The 14762-nt window shown below is 37.6% G+C and overlaps 1 protein-coding gene across 1 annotated transcript in view; it reads right to left on the reverse strand.

Moving 5' to 3' along the window:
* LOC142146196 (fibrillin-2-like) overlaps positions 1-14762 on the reverse strand; it is a 120321-nt gene that overhangs the window by 25432 nt on the left and 80127 nt on the right. The window contains exons 10-26 of the mRNA XM_075204630.1: positions 10633-10785; positions 9850-10062; positions 9275-9418; positions 8203-8322; positions 7881-8006; positions 6658-6780; positions 5805-6080; positions 5191-5244; positions 4244-4369; positions 3903-4028; positions 3403-3522; positions 2451-2588; positions 2306-2356; positions 1943-2068; positions 809-1036; positions 406-531; positions 98-226 (exon numbers count right to left, since the gene is read on the reverse strand). Of these exons, the coding sequence (XP_075060731.1) occupies positions 98-226; positions 406-531; positions 809-1036; positions 1943-2068; positions 2306-2356; positions 2451-2588; positions 3403-3522; positions 3903-4028; positions 4244-4369; positions 5191-5244; positions 5805-6080; positions 6658-6780; positions 7881-8006; positions 8203-8322; positions 9275-9418; positions 9850-10062; positions 10633-10785 (2379 nt within the window). The remainder of the gene's footprint in view (positions 1-97; positions 227-405; positions 532-808; positions 1037-1942; positions 2069-2305; positions 2357-2450; positions 2589-3402; positions 3523-3902; positions 4029-4243; positions 4370-5190; positions 5245-5804; positions 6081-6657; positions 6781-7880; positions 8007-8202; positions 8323-9274; positions 9419-9849; positions 10063-10632; positions 10786-14762) is intronic.

Below are 14762 nucleotides of genomic sequence, written 5' to 3' on the forward strand. Positions count from 1 at the left end.
ATGTTCTAAGCTATATAGTACATAGCTGTATAGCTAAATTACTAAATAGACCAAAAGAAAAAGGATGTTATATATATGGTGTAAATTTTGTAGTTACCCATGCAGTTCTTCATCATCATGAAGCCACTCTCATAACCATCAAAACATTCACACTCAAAGCTCCCAGGAGTATTGACACAAGTTCCATGTCCGCATAGGTCTGGAGAAATCCGGCATTCATCTATATCTGTAATAATTGCAAAAAACAAGGTAAATGACTGTATCAGAAAGTCTCAGTGATCAAAATTCCCTGACAGATGACATGTGTTTCATGATTTTCCGCTCCTTCAGTGGCACATATTAATGCTTAATCTTAACCGTAAATGCTCATTGTGCATGATGTTAGAATTTGCAAGTGTTTCTTACCTGTACAGTTTCTTTCCTCAGCATCCAGTGCAAAACCGTTGTCACAGATACAGCGGAAGCTTCCTATGCTGTTTCGGCATGTTCCATGGCTGCACAAGCTGTTGAACACCTTACATTCATTGACATCTATTAGGGAGGAAACATGTATATTGTAGTATGAGAACAGGGGCGCACGCAGGGGGGGTTTCTCGGTCTCCAGAAATCCCTCCCCTCCACTAACGAAGTGCCCCACATAGCGGCACTGTACTATATAGCAGCCGCCATATAGTACAGAAACATAGTTAGGTCTACGTGTGCACCAATCCACAGCCCTCCCACTTTCTGTTAAGACCAAAGTTTGAGCACAAAGTGGAAAGAGCACTTTTGGTAACTGAAACGATCAGAACTGAAAGGTGGAGAATACCTTTGTAGAATGGACGACCAGAAAGAATATCTCCCCGATTAGCAAAGCCCGGTCCTCTTGGGCAGGTGGTCTTATATTCCTCACTGCCAGGTTTAGGACACTCCTCACAGTCGATGCCCCAGGCAGCACCCACAGAGCAGCAGCACATATCAATTCTGAATTTTCCAGGCAATGGAGCCGTGCACTCATCCTCATCCCACTTCATGTAGCACTGCTCAACACGTATATCTACATAGGGAGTGACACCATACAGTGATCAGCATCCATCTTAGTCATTTACATATTTATATGGCTTTAAAATAAAAAATCATGGTCCAAGCACAACATTCTAGTTTAAACAGTAATTAACTACTTACTAATTTTATCACATTACTGTGAACACTTGTTTATATAGCACCATCATATGCTGCTTACAACTGTTTTAAATTTAACCAGAGTCCAGAATTTGCTCAGAAGCCTACCCAGGTAATTTAAAGTGTCTTATCCTCTAATAGGAACAAGAAACTTAACTTCGGAGTGTTCTAACTGACTGTGATAGTTAAGACAAGGATTAAATACCCTCTATAGATTGTTAACTTTCTTATAAATTATTAAACTGTTACATGAGACCTATTGTAATGTAGATGTAATTTATTTTCAGTGTATTGCGAAAACCCCAAACTGATCACTCAAGTCACATCTACGAGGAATAATGCCCATTATTTAGATCTGAAGTATTGGAAAGTATTGATGTTGGCCTCAAAACCTATGCAGGGCCATCTTAACAACATTATGGGCCCCCGGGCAAAGCAGTGCACCGGGGCCCCTATATATATATATATATATATATGAAGGTTTTTTTGCAGGTTTTTTTTTTTGCAGGATTATTTATTCTAATTAAGAGCCCTGCCTATGGGGGCCCCTTGCCCGTGGGGCCCCCGGGCATCTGCCCATAGTGCCCAATGGAAAAGATGGCCCTGAACCTATGTTGTTCTCCAACCTCCCATTAAAAAGAACAAACAAAATAATTTATATACAGTACCTCTACATATACCATATATGCGAGATACAGGTCCAATGACAAAGAATAAATCTACCACCGTTCCGAAATAGTAATACGAAACCATTGAAATGAGATGCCAGTATCCTTCTTACCAACGCAATTTCTGCCAGACCCATCCAGGGTTAGGCCCTCTGGACACTCGCACTTGAAGGACCCAGCTGTATTCACACAACGTCCATTGGGACAGACCCCTGGGAAGACTTCACACTCATTGACATCTGGAAAATAACAGTGAGATAGGGGAATGTATTACAAATATACAGGTTCCATGGAAGAATAGTCAGTCAGAAGATATATGTGCAGTAATTATTATAAGGAAGTTTATAGGCAGAGTGGGGCATATTCTAAGGTATAGTTATATGGACAGATTGATACTAAATTAATCAGGCTGTACAACTTTTTTTACATGAATTATGTGAAAACTTTCTATTTTTATATACATTTATAGATTTTACCTTCACATGCAACTCCCATCTTCCTGGAGTAACCTCTAGGACACGCGGAATCTATATAAAGTACAGAGTTTAGAGGTTAAATAACGTTTACATTATGAGACTCACTTTTAAGATATAGTCATATGTTATTATTTCGTTCTCTTACCAAACTCGCAACGCTCGCAAGGGCTTCCCCACGCAGCTCCCAAAGTTGCACAGCATTCAGACTTCAGGGTGGCTCCATTGATGTTTACCTCACATCGGCCTTCTTGGATGTTTAACCAACAAGTTCCTTTCATGCTGTCTGCATTGTATAGAGGAGATATATGAGGCTTGGCAGGAAAGCATACAATATCATAGTAGTCGGTGAATGCTCTTATACCAGTGTGTCATAGCATGGACTAATTATTATTCATAATAACTATTATTCATAGACAAGTTAGTATTTAGTGGATGTAATAATTGCCCTTTGTACTAAAAACTTTTATTTATTGCATGTGGCTGAAGCCATATCTCACTCTTATTTGTTCTGCTTGATTTAAACTCATATATGCTAAAAATGTACCTATTTTGAAAACAACTTACATTTGTAAATTAAATTAGTAACAGTTTGTAATACAGCTAGACTCCCTATATGTAATGTAGTGCTGGGCGACTTGTCTATGTGATTCTATGCTTTTCTGTGCTCGAGCATTATAACTTGTCTGAGTAAATAATATGGCAGCTTTCACTGCCATATCAATAAATATTTACATATACTATATAGTAGAGCTATATTATTTAATATTTTTTTGGCTTAATAAAGCTTTATTGAAGACAATGTGCATTTTCTCTTGGTATAGCTTCTAAAATATATTTTAATTATTAGCTGGTGTGAAAAAGCTGATATTGGCATGGAATATTGCTGCTCAAAATTATTTAACATTAATATCACGCAATAGAAATATAGTGAACAGAGAACATGACTGACATGTTATGTTGGAAGAAAGTAAAAACAAGTCAATTTTCTGAAAACCTTTTAATATTACAGCAGGCAAGTTAATCTGATATGTCATTTATTTCCATAAAGACTTACATAGTGACCTCCAGGAAGCCAGAGGAATCTTAATAACACTCACCCACACAAATTGTCCCAGTGGAATCCAGTTTGCTTCCGAATGAGCACTCACAGACAAAGGAGCCAGCATTGTTCCTGCAGACACCATTAACGCAGGGGTTGGATGCACATTCATTGACATCTGAAAGTTAGAAAATGATGTTCCAGTAAATGCAGAAAGGTCAGAGATGAAAAATAAGAGGCAAGTTGAAATTCGAATCTAGATTTATTTTTGCTCCAACACAAGTGAGTGTTTGAGATGAAAGTACGGAGTACATCCCCAAATAAGTGCCTTTTCTAAACATGACAGATATGACAGTTTGTCACCATTGTGATAATTCTACAAATCACCCCTGATCCAACTGATTCTGTTATGAACACAAAGTGTTTTCATTCCAATCATATTTCAGGTGGGCGGAACCTGCTTATTGAGTACATTCAAACTGCAAAATAGAGTGTTCCAGTGTTTCTTGAAATAGAAAAAAAAATGCAACTAATGATTTTATGAAAATGACAGCCTACCTTCACAGGTCTCTGACTCAGGCTTGAAAACGTAACCCTTGGGGCAGGTGCAAGTATAGCTCCCAGGTGTGTTACGGCACAGACCATTGTCACAGAGCAGGCGGTTCACAGCACACTCATCAACATCTGGAAATGGGAGCGATATAGGTTAAAATCAAACAGCCCATGCATCAACTTAGTCTTGTAGCCAATAGGTTAAGTATATGTAAAATCTGGTGTTTATGATTAAATGGATCTGTGTGCTGCTTTCTCTTGTTTTATAGCACTCGCAGACAATATTATTTACAATATATAAAGTAGCATAAATGTGTAAATGTAATATTTAAAAAACACAAACTTACCCACGCAATTTTTCCCACTCGTGTCTATTTCATAACCAACATTGCAGATACAGCGGTAGCTGCCACGCAAGTTCTCACAGATGCCATTGGGGCAGATTTCAGAGTTCAAGGCACATTCATTAATATCTGAATTGAGTAAAGAGAAAACAAAAGCGTCTCAAATGGCTAAACAGTGGAGATACCATGTAAACAAAACAGAGCTCCCTTTACTGCAAAATACAAACATGTTACCAGATTACAATCTATTTCATAACAAAACATGCTTTATGAACTTATTTTTATTTTTTGGGGGTGGGGGGACTGAAATTCACATAATCTACTAAACGCAAATTGCCATTTTTCTTCAAAAAATCAAAAGAAAAATTGCCATACATCTCACAATCACAGAAATCATTGATCAAATCCCAGCAAGCCCTGGCAGCTATATTGACTGCATGGACATGCTGGTGTTTGTGGAACTACAAGCCCCAGCAATTGCTTGGCCATGTGGAACTACAGGCACCAGTATGCCCTGTAAGCCCAGACATGCTGGAATAATTCCACAGCAGTATGTTACATATTGTTTCCAATGTGGCTGGAGGTCTGTACACCATTGTAAGTCAGTATTCCAAAAAGTATGCTTTGAGTGTGATTGGATGAACTTTCCCCATACATTTCTATTGGCAATGCATTTCAATAGTCTTTCTACCCCATTGAAATGCATTGCCTATTAAAATGAATGGGGAAAAAACAGCAATTTTGCTCAACAGAGCAAAATTGCCTGAATGAGAAAATAAATAGTTTTTACAGATTGGAGAGTTTGGGGGATGAATTAAAGATTTAATTTTGGTGATTTTTAATGATTGTAACTTCTGAACAAACCAGCCTTTAATAGACCTCCCCCCATAGTCTCATTGTTGAATCAACAAACACGTAGAGATTACCAGGATGACAAGTCAGACACTTACCTCTGCCATCTGCAGTTATTCCAATCCCACTGCTACAAAGAGCCTGGAATTCAGCTACGAGCAGAGTAAAGTTGTGTTAGGAACATTATGTATAGGATTCATTTGTACAAAGTTTCTTTGAGTCACTCAAATCAAAGTCAAAATGAACTCTGACTGCATATTGTTTTTCACCCAATACAGTTATAAGATGGTAAATTAAATGCTTGTTTGTAGTTGTTTAAAACAGAATATAGAGGAACTTTTCAAGAAATTTGATTTTGATAAGGTGATTCTCCTGTTGAATATGCTGACATATAGCCCGCTGAAGTCACCATTACTAATTTACAAAATATTTTCCTATAGACAGCAAAATAATTTCCAACTAATAGAAATAGTCTTAAAGAAATTCACATGTAATGTAAATTGTTATCATTTACTATAGCTAGTATTTATTTATTGACTAATAATAATAAGAGATGCAAATCAATTTTATTGCTGCTAATTAATTGTTAAAATGTAAACTTAAGAATGTAAGATGATTAATTTCTTATTTTGTTTATACAAAATCTGGTTGTTTCAGTTGTTGCTATAATGTAATTGCATATGGCAAGAACCATCTACTAAAGTACACTCACCAGAGGTTTTGGCAGGGCAAGGCTGGCAAGGCTCTCCAAATCCATGGTCAGGACTAGCACAACAACATTCAGATTTGGTAACAGCGCCAGGGAAGGGGCGGGCACATGTGCCCTTTTTAATGGCTCCATAACAGGTGCTACGCATGTGGGTGTCCACACAAACTCGTCCATCAATGCCAATGGTCAGCCCACCCAGGCATTCACAGCGGAAGGAACCCTCTGTGTTAATGCAGCGCCCGTTCATGCAGATTCCTGGTGTCTGGCATTCGTCCACATCTATAAACATACAGCAACTTTGTGATATACTGAGTTTAATCAAACATGTAACAACATAGATGTTTTTAAGAGCTGTGGTTACAGAGTACAATCTAGAAGTAAGAAACAGTGAGAGAAAAAACATACATAACAAGATGAAACAGGTTTTATTGTTAGTGCATGTAGGAAAAAAATAACCTTCTGGAACCATTTTCAGTAGCAGCTGGGTGAAGGCCAAAATGGTATTTACATTCTTTTCAATAGCACAAAACTCATTCAAAAAATCTAGTTGACACTTGTAGTTTTAATAAAGCCATTGGAAGGACCGCTTTGGAATCCATCAGTTATAGAGAAACATATGTGAAGCAGACCATCACACATTTCTATATTGAAGGTAAGACCTCTCATGGCTTCACATGGAAATGTTGCCAGCTCCGAATTAAATAAATAACATGCATGTGTCCAGAATAATAAAACTAGTAGTACCCTTGCAAAGTTAATGCATGAACAATACATATATATCTGTTATACATATACAGGTAAATAGTACAGAATTTGGTCTTTGCATTTACACAGTCAACACCTCTCCGGAACTTACCCACACAGTAGCGTCCATTTGGTGCCAATACAAAGCCTGGTTTACAGATGCACTTAAAGCTGCCGTCTTCATTGATGCACATCCCGTTCAAGCACATGTTAGTGGTCGCACACTCATCATGATCTGTGGGAAAGATTCTGTTCAGCTGATGGACCACACAAAAGTTTAATCATTTTCTCTTTTGCTTATTTTAGTGTTGTTTATTTATGGTGTCTCTCCAACAGCAGCCAAAGAAGCTGTCACATGGGCCATGGCTTTCATTACCTATACATTTAACAGTGTAACATAAAAATGACATTTCACCCAGTACTTATGTAAAGTATATATGTTGTATGTATATCTTTTGGAAGAATCTTGACATGTAATGACAAAGTATGTTTAGATGACTCCAATAAAAATCAAAGAGCTTGTAAGTCAAGAAACAATGTTTCATGCATTTCTACTGGTGTGCATCGCTCTAAGCTGAGAATAACACTGGTCATTCATTAATCGAGGACTGCGGTGCACAGTGCAAATTATGGTTTCTGGTGTCAGGTTCCCATTATTGCGCAAATGCTCATTTATTATGGGAAACACATGTATTTGAGCTCATGGAATGATACGTTTTTCATATGCTGATAGTAGGAGCTGGGGAGATTGGGGTGTTTCTTGCCGAGTGTGTCTGTTTTTGTACCCACATGTAAAAACAAGTTGTTGTTTTTTCAGAACAAAAGGTTGAGAAGGTGCATTTAAAGGAATGTTCCTTGTATAGCAGGATCTGCAGAGCATTTTTCTCGGAGGTGAGCGAAATCAAGTATTAGTCAACATTTTTAATGAGCCCCCTTTTTTAGCTTTCAAGTACACTTATGGGTACATTTATACCAATGTAATAAAAACAATTAAATAAAACATAGTAACACGTATAATAAAGACATGATACATTTAGGACATATAGATAGCTTCATGACAAGTTGTTTAGACAAAAAAACTAACAAATATAAATTAATAAAAAGGGTGGTCCTAAAGTATTTGTAGGAAGGACTTTAAAGTGACATTTAATTACCCTGTTCACCATATGGACCAATATTGCCTAGATTAATTTTACAGGGCAGTTCCAAAGAACCAGTGTGTGGGCCCATTTGCACATAACTAAATGTAATGTTCATATCCTAAAAACTTAAAGATGCTTTTGATAAAAGCCAAGGTGCTGTTGACTGCTGAGTAGGAAGCTTTGGTGAACTTACCTACGCAATTCTTTCCATCTGGAGTAGTCTCAAACCCAGCGTTACAGATACACTGGAAGCTGCCCTCAGTGTTTACACAACGCCCGTTACGGCACATGACTCCGTTCATGATACATTCATCAATGTCTGAAAAGATGGAATAGTCAGATTTAATAATATGTTTTACAAACCCCTGAGAATATTAAAAATAAACTAAATGCCAAAGTAATGAAAAACAGAACTGACAATATGTTTTTAATCAGGTGTGGGATGAAGACCAAAAGTAGCATTGTTGTAGGTTAAACCTATTTATTACCAGCTCAGCGAATCAGATTGCACCTACCAATACATGCTTGTTTGGTGGGGTTGCTCTGGAATCCCTCATGGCACCTGCAGTGGTATGATCCTTGTGTGTTCACACAGTCTCCGTGAATACATGGGCTGGTGGAGCACTCGTCCACATCTACGGGTGAGTAATGAACAAAATATTGATATCACTCTCTGCTGAGGAGGCCAGCCAACATTCAAACTGTCCGGAACGTTTCATCTTCAGGGGGACCTTACTGGGAAAACTCAGACAAAATGCGTGTGGCCATGGGCATGGCAGAATGGGGAGGAAGGGACACGGCTCTGTGTACCGGGCATGGCCTGAAGGGATCGGGGACATCGTGAGATTTGCCCTTATTTTTAAACTAGAAATACTGGGAAGTATATTAACATAAACAAACCAAAATGTTAACATAAAAAATAATGCATTTTGGGTAGAAATGTATGATATGAGGATGATTAGTTTTATTTACACAATGTGAAAATATGTACACAAAAAAATATAATCAAAAGAAAAAAAAACTGGATAAACATCTTTTAGGCCAGTGTCCTGTCTAACATTAAAAATATGTACACAATAATTAATAATAAGAACAATGAGTGCTGTCTTACTCCAGTGTATTTGTATATCCTTAATAAAGTCTACACTCACAAGTCCAACAGTGTTATTCGTCGAATAACACATTTGTAAAATAAAATTGTAAATTGGCTTCTGTGTATAGAGCTCTAGAGTGTATAAAATGATTTTGTTCGTTTTTTAGCTTTTGATTTTTTTTCTTTCTCTTTTTTTTATTATTGTGGAAAATAACTGTATTACAATAACTTACTGTTTTACCAAAACCTTTGCCTGTGTTTTTAAATGCCATTCAGCTCACCATTTTGTAAAGCAGACAAGTGGTTTCCTAATGTAAAATGAATCTGCTCTTTAAAAACCATTGGGTATAACTAAACAATAACTTTCTAGTAATTGGACAACTGCATTTTTTCATTAACTTTCAGTAAATTTGCAATGTAGCCAACATCCAAATATACACAACCTGCGATATTCTTTCTTTTAAGTGGTACACAGTGTCAAGGTCATGTCTTACCTATACATTCCAGCCGGGTGTCCTGTTTATAACCCATATTGCATTCACATCGATAGCTGGATGGCGTGGGGATACAACGCCCATTTTGGCACAAGTTGGTAAAGTGTTTGCAAATATCTCCAGTCTGGTTTAATGTTGCAGTTCCTAACACAGTGAAAGAGATTCATGAATATGTTCTCTACAGAAAAAAATGACAAACAATATAATACCATTTAATAATTTTATTCCTACACTACACTACATTTTTCTATACGAGACAAAAATTCAGGTCCATTTTTCATTTCCTAATGGACTGCTACTCCTTATCTTTGTGATCCATTTCCATGTACAGGAAACTGTAGCTAATTTCAGACAAAGATATTCAGTCCATTTCAACCACCAAAAAGGAAGGAAGCAACAGGCCAAACAGGAAGGTGATAAAGTCTGAGGATGAAATGTACTGCAAAGAGGGAAAGAAATCTCCACAGTTCACTAATGTGGGAATCAAAACTGTTCAATTAAACGCTTACTACTTCCTGAGCTTTATGTCTAGCCATACAATTTGGGATTACTAGCTCATAATTTCATTTACTTACCAATTTCAGTGCCCACACTAGGCAAGCCTGGTATTGTTCCTTGCCCATTAGGTCCAACCACAAATGGGACAAATCCACCAGGTCCAATAGGTACAATTCCACCAGGTCCATTTCCTCCTGGTCCAGGTCCGATGACCCCAGGGCCCACAGGATAGGTTCCTGGATATGAAGGTCCTAAAGGTTGGCCTTCAATGCAAAGTCTTCTGTATTCATCTGTAGACATGGTGCATAGTGTTAGCTTGTCACTAATAGAGATGCAGCAAACTTATACAAACTGGAAAGCTCTTCTTTATCTGGAACTGGCTATTTGAATATTGAGCATTCACATTGATTCTATATTAACGAATAAAGTCTGAAGTTTAGTAGAATATATAAAACATTTTCTTCAGAGTGTTTTCCAGACTTTTCTAGCATTGTAGAATATCAAATATTGCACAAATTGTTACCAGTACTTTAACTTGCACAAAGTCAACAGGCAATCCCCATCCCTGTATCTTAAGTTAAAAAATTATCTTGTGTGAAAAAAACAGCAAAATCCAGGTTATATTGACTAAATTGGAACCTGTGCTAATACTATACCTTTATATCTCTACTTATATATGTGCCATGGTTCCCTCAGAACAGTCGCCCTTTTGCCACTTGAAATATTTAGTTCACAATGCTTATTTTCCATGAATCTATACTGCTTATTACTGTTTTACTTTATCTTATACCAAAATTCTAAGTGGCTTCAGGTCACATGACTGTCCTAGTTGAACTACTTGTGATACATATTGTACTTACCAGACCCCCTGACTGGACACATCTCAGGGATTTGACCTATGGCCCAGCATCGGCCAGATTCACAACAACATTGTCCTTTTGTGTATTGGCCAGGAAGTTCTCCAGAACATCGACCCCCGATTAAAGCAGAAAAACAGCTGCCAGCCCTCTGATCTGCAAGTGAAGACACAGAGTCACAATGCAAAACCGTTTTTTAAAAGTAGCAATCAATAAACATAAAGCCACATTAAATATGATATATCAATTTATAGAAAATGTATTTCATGTAGGCAATGCAGACCTGTTATCATACATCTATGTTTAATTTGTGTATGTACTGTATGTATTTTTTCTATACTCTGTGTTTGTACTCACAATGTGCAAACCTAAATGAGGAATCTCAAATTTTCATTAGACCAAAGCCAAATAAAACATAAGTTCACTTCCCTTGGAAAAAAAAAACATAATTCTATGAGCACACCTTCCATTAATCCTTAACTCTAACTTTCATTGTGCCTTTGCAAGATTTCTGGGTGTGCCAAACCTCTACCACCTCATTGTTCCTTTTCCCCCTCTGGCAGTAATCCAAGTTCTATAGCGTTGGCTTTGGCGAAAAAGGTAATGCTCCTCATATAAATTCTATCACACTTAAGAAAGACTCCAGCAGACAGATTAGACCATAATGAAATTTGGGTGTGTGAAACATTTTTTGGTTCAATGTTATTTATATCTGAACTAATAAGAAGACAACCACACTCACGGACCACAGGTACTCAGAGAAGGTCAGCTCAGTGTCATAAAACATCTATTAGTGACAGTAAATAAAAGTGGACTATAGAAGAATTTGTGGTCTGCAGTTTCCCTTTCTTGTAATACCTGATCTACTTGGACAGTAAATAATATTGTATAATGGATGAGATGCACCAGATACAGACTTGTATTCAGACCATTCTATGGACTAGTGTGTCTGCTAGACTTTTTTTTATTATTTAAGTTATTTATATAATTCCTACATATTAAGAAGTAGTTTATATTAAATATTTAATCACTCCAATCAGTCCGAGTCCAGGTGGAGTTTACAATCTATATTCTCTATAACACACACTCACTACAGTTTTTTGCCTGGACATGACGATTCAATCAACTACTATCACTTAGAAAGATTTTTTTTTTGTCTCTCAGGTGACCTCTATGATTTGGCGTGAGTACAACCATCTTCTTGTCTGTTCGGAAGCCACCGACAGCAGAGGGGCTGTAGTGATAAATGCTCTGGCTTGTTTATTTCCTGCAGGGGCACACGAGAATGGGTTGAATACTAGTCTGTATTGGGTGCACTATTATTATTATTATTGTTATTATTAACATTATTATTATTAACATTTATTTATATAGCACCAGCATAATTAGCAGCGCTTTACTACTGGAATTATATAGTTTTATTTATACAACAATTTATTGAAGTGTTACAAAAACTGAAACCCCTTTATGCAAACTTCCAACAATATTTGACTATGAGTTATGTGCACTTTAAAAGACAAATTATTTAGGTATTATTAGGTCTACCAACAACATAAATATCATATATATTTTTTAATTTATTTGCTTAATTTTCCTGCCCCTTCAAAAACGTGTTGCGTGTGACAGCTTACTCAGATTGCCTTATTACAGGTACATTGCCGTCCTTCAGTAAGATGCATTTGAATAGACTCGGTGTTGTCAAAGGATTATTTTATAAATTACTTAACCAAAACATCTGTTGGCAATTTCTTTATCTCAAATCAAATCATATGTTATCCTGTTCTGACTTGTTGAAAGGAATGGAATGACTGTATGACAATATGTTATTTTCTTTCTGATCCAGTGCCTTGCTTGGTCTGTCTCTAAATATGCCTCTGATAACGAATGCTTCAGACCAAATACTGGAAAAATAATCAAGTTAGTACAAACCTGAATTTTTGGAGTATTTTCTCTGAGATTCAAAGGGTGCATTTTAAAGGTCTTTGTAGTTAGGTAAATATGTAGGAAAGAGTGGCACACACTTCCCTCTATGTTTGTCTCTTCTCGACTTAAAAAGATGGGTTTCTCCATATAGCCCCATGCACACGTATCAGGGTGGTTCCCATGGATGTGCCTACACACTGGGGACCAATAGTAAATACCAGATAACTGTGCTGTTCTCTCAACTGGCACACAGGAAGCCACTTCCCAAAAATGACTGGGTGGCTAGACAAGCAGTTAAGAAAAAAAATAAAGGTGATTATTACAAAAGGCTGTTGTCTGAACCTCTACACCACAAATGCCTATCTAGAAACTGTCGACAAAAATTGTTTTGGGGATCAAAGATCAGTGGATGCAAGCTTTATATTATGGACATTAAATTCATACCAACACAATCAGTATTAGCTTGACTGGTGCACTCCATTTTATTTTGAGACAGTATATATTACACCATATAACCTCTATATCTATTTATGGGGCCTGTTTATTAAAATGGAAAATCCCTATCTCCAGCAAAAATAGGGCTTCTCCCTATCTAACAAAGGCTACCATGGTGCTGTCGCTGGCAGTAGTCCCCACCGGCGAAGAGATTGGCTAGCTTTCTCAGATGAAAGCTACCTCGTGTATGCCACAATGCTCCTTCCTCTATCATCTCAGGATAGTGATAGCAGAAGTTGATGAAAGGAAAAAAATGCTTTACTACACTCGCATATGCCCCGATGATCACCTGGTGTAGCAGTTAGTAAAGCCAGTATCGCCAGGCACCCGAGTATCAATCAGCTGCCCCAGCGATATATTTTCTTAGTAAATTGTGGCCATGATTAATAAGTAGCAATAGAAAAGCTGTGTTATTGCCGCATTTTAATAAATAGGGTGTATGAACCTGAGCAATTGGAACAGAGCTCTTTTTGATGCATTCTTCACAGAAGAGCTGTGGCAGAATATTCTTCGCATGATTTAGTGACAGCCTGCCAATGTGTGAGTCAGCATGTCAACAGCACATGCCCTTTCCTGAAGATATTAATGTATTTAATGTCGGGACATTGAGTCATAGAAGCAGATAATGTCTTATCGTATAAGATACATTTATATTTTTTGCTGCTGTTTCTTTCATAATCGGTTTGGTTGCTGTTCAACAGGAAGGCTGGAGTGGTACAAAAAAAGCAGCCCTGGCATACAAAGCACACCAGCCCAAAGTATATGTACTTGTAGCTGTACCAGTTCCATAATGGGAGCCAAGTGCAGAGCTGCGTCTGTGGCCAGACACTACTTTATTAAAAGCATGGCTGTGAGGCTGATGAGCTTGAGCAACCCATTTTCTCAAAGTTTTTGGAGCCCAGACCAATCTACTAATCCCCTTAGGCACATTGGCCCTTTTGGCAAATGCCAATGTTTCCAGTAAAAGACTTCCAGTACAGGCCTGTTCAACAGGCCTCTAATATATTCTTGTAAAACGGTGCCAGTCCTCCCCTGAACTACATTTTTTATACAAGTCAGGAAGACAGAAGAAAAGCAGGAAGGTGCTGTATCAGGCCACATCCATGTGAAGAGCTATGTGATTAAAGCACACTAATAATTGAAAATGTACTATGTTAAGTGGTTTTCAGGGCTGTTGCAAGAACGTGCTTTAGTTACAGGTCCCAGAATATATGCTAAGTATCAATGACATTATAATTAAAGTTCAAAATGATGGAATAATGAAGGATCATGTCCCCGTACGCTACAGCAGGCTGGCATGTTACTGGCAGATGCATTTTTATTCTCTCAAGGGAAAAAGTTAGGATTTGAGGAATTTAATAGGTGTATGGAATGCAGTTACCATCTGGCGTGCCCTTGCTGCCACTTAGGTGTGGGGTTCATAGAGGGGGGGAATTTTAACACGGACCAGGTGTTAAGGGATGGGGAAAAAAAACAGGCATATTTAACTGTTAGAGTTATTCAGTTGTAGTATTTCCATACACTGTAAGAGTAAGGATGCAGCGATTGTATTAAGCACAATCCCTTAGAATTTGCTAATAATAATACATGAGCAGATGCACCAATAACATGGGGAAGTGTACATTCTCAAGATTGCATCTCTTTTTATAAGAGGACTATGGTTATAGTACTGAAACACATTTGCAGCCTCCTTTGAAATCTTACACATCTGCCCA

Source organism: Mixophyes fleayi, chromosome 1 (assembly GCF_038048845.1).
Source record: "Mixophyes fleayi isolate aMixFle1 chromosome 1, aMixFle1.hap1, whole genome shotgun sequence".
Lineage (NCBI taxonomy): Eukaryota > Metazoa > Chordata > Amphibia > Anura > Limnodynastidae > Mixophyes > Mixophyes fleayi.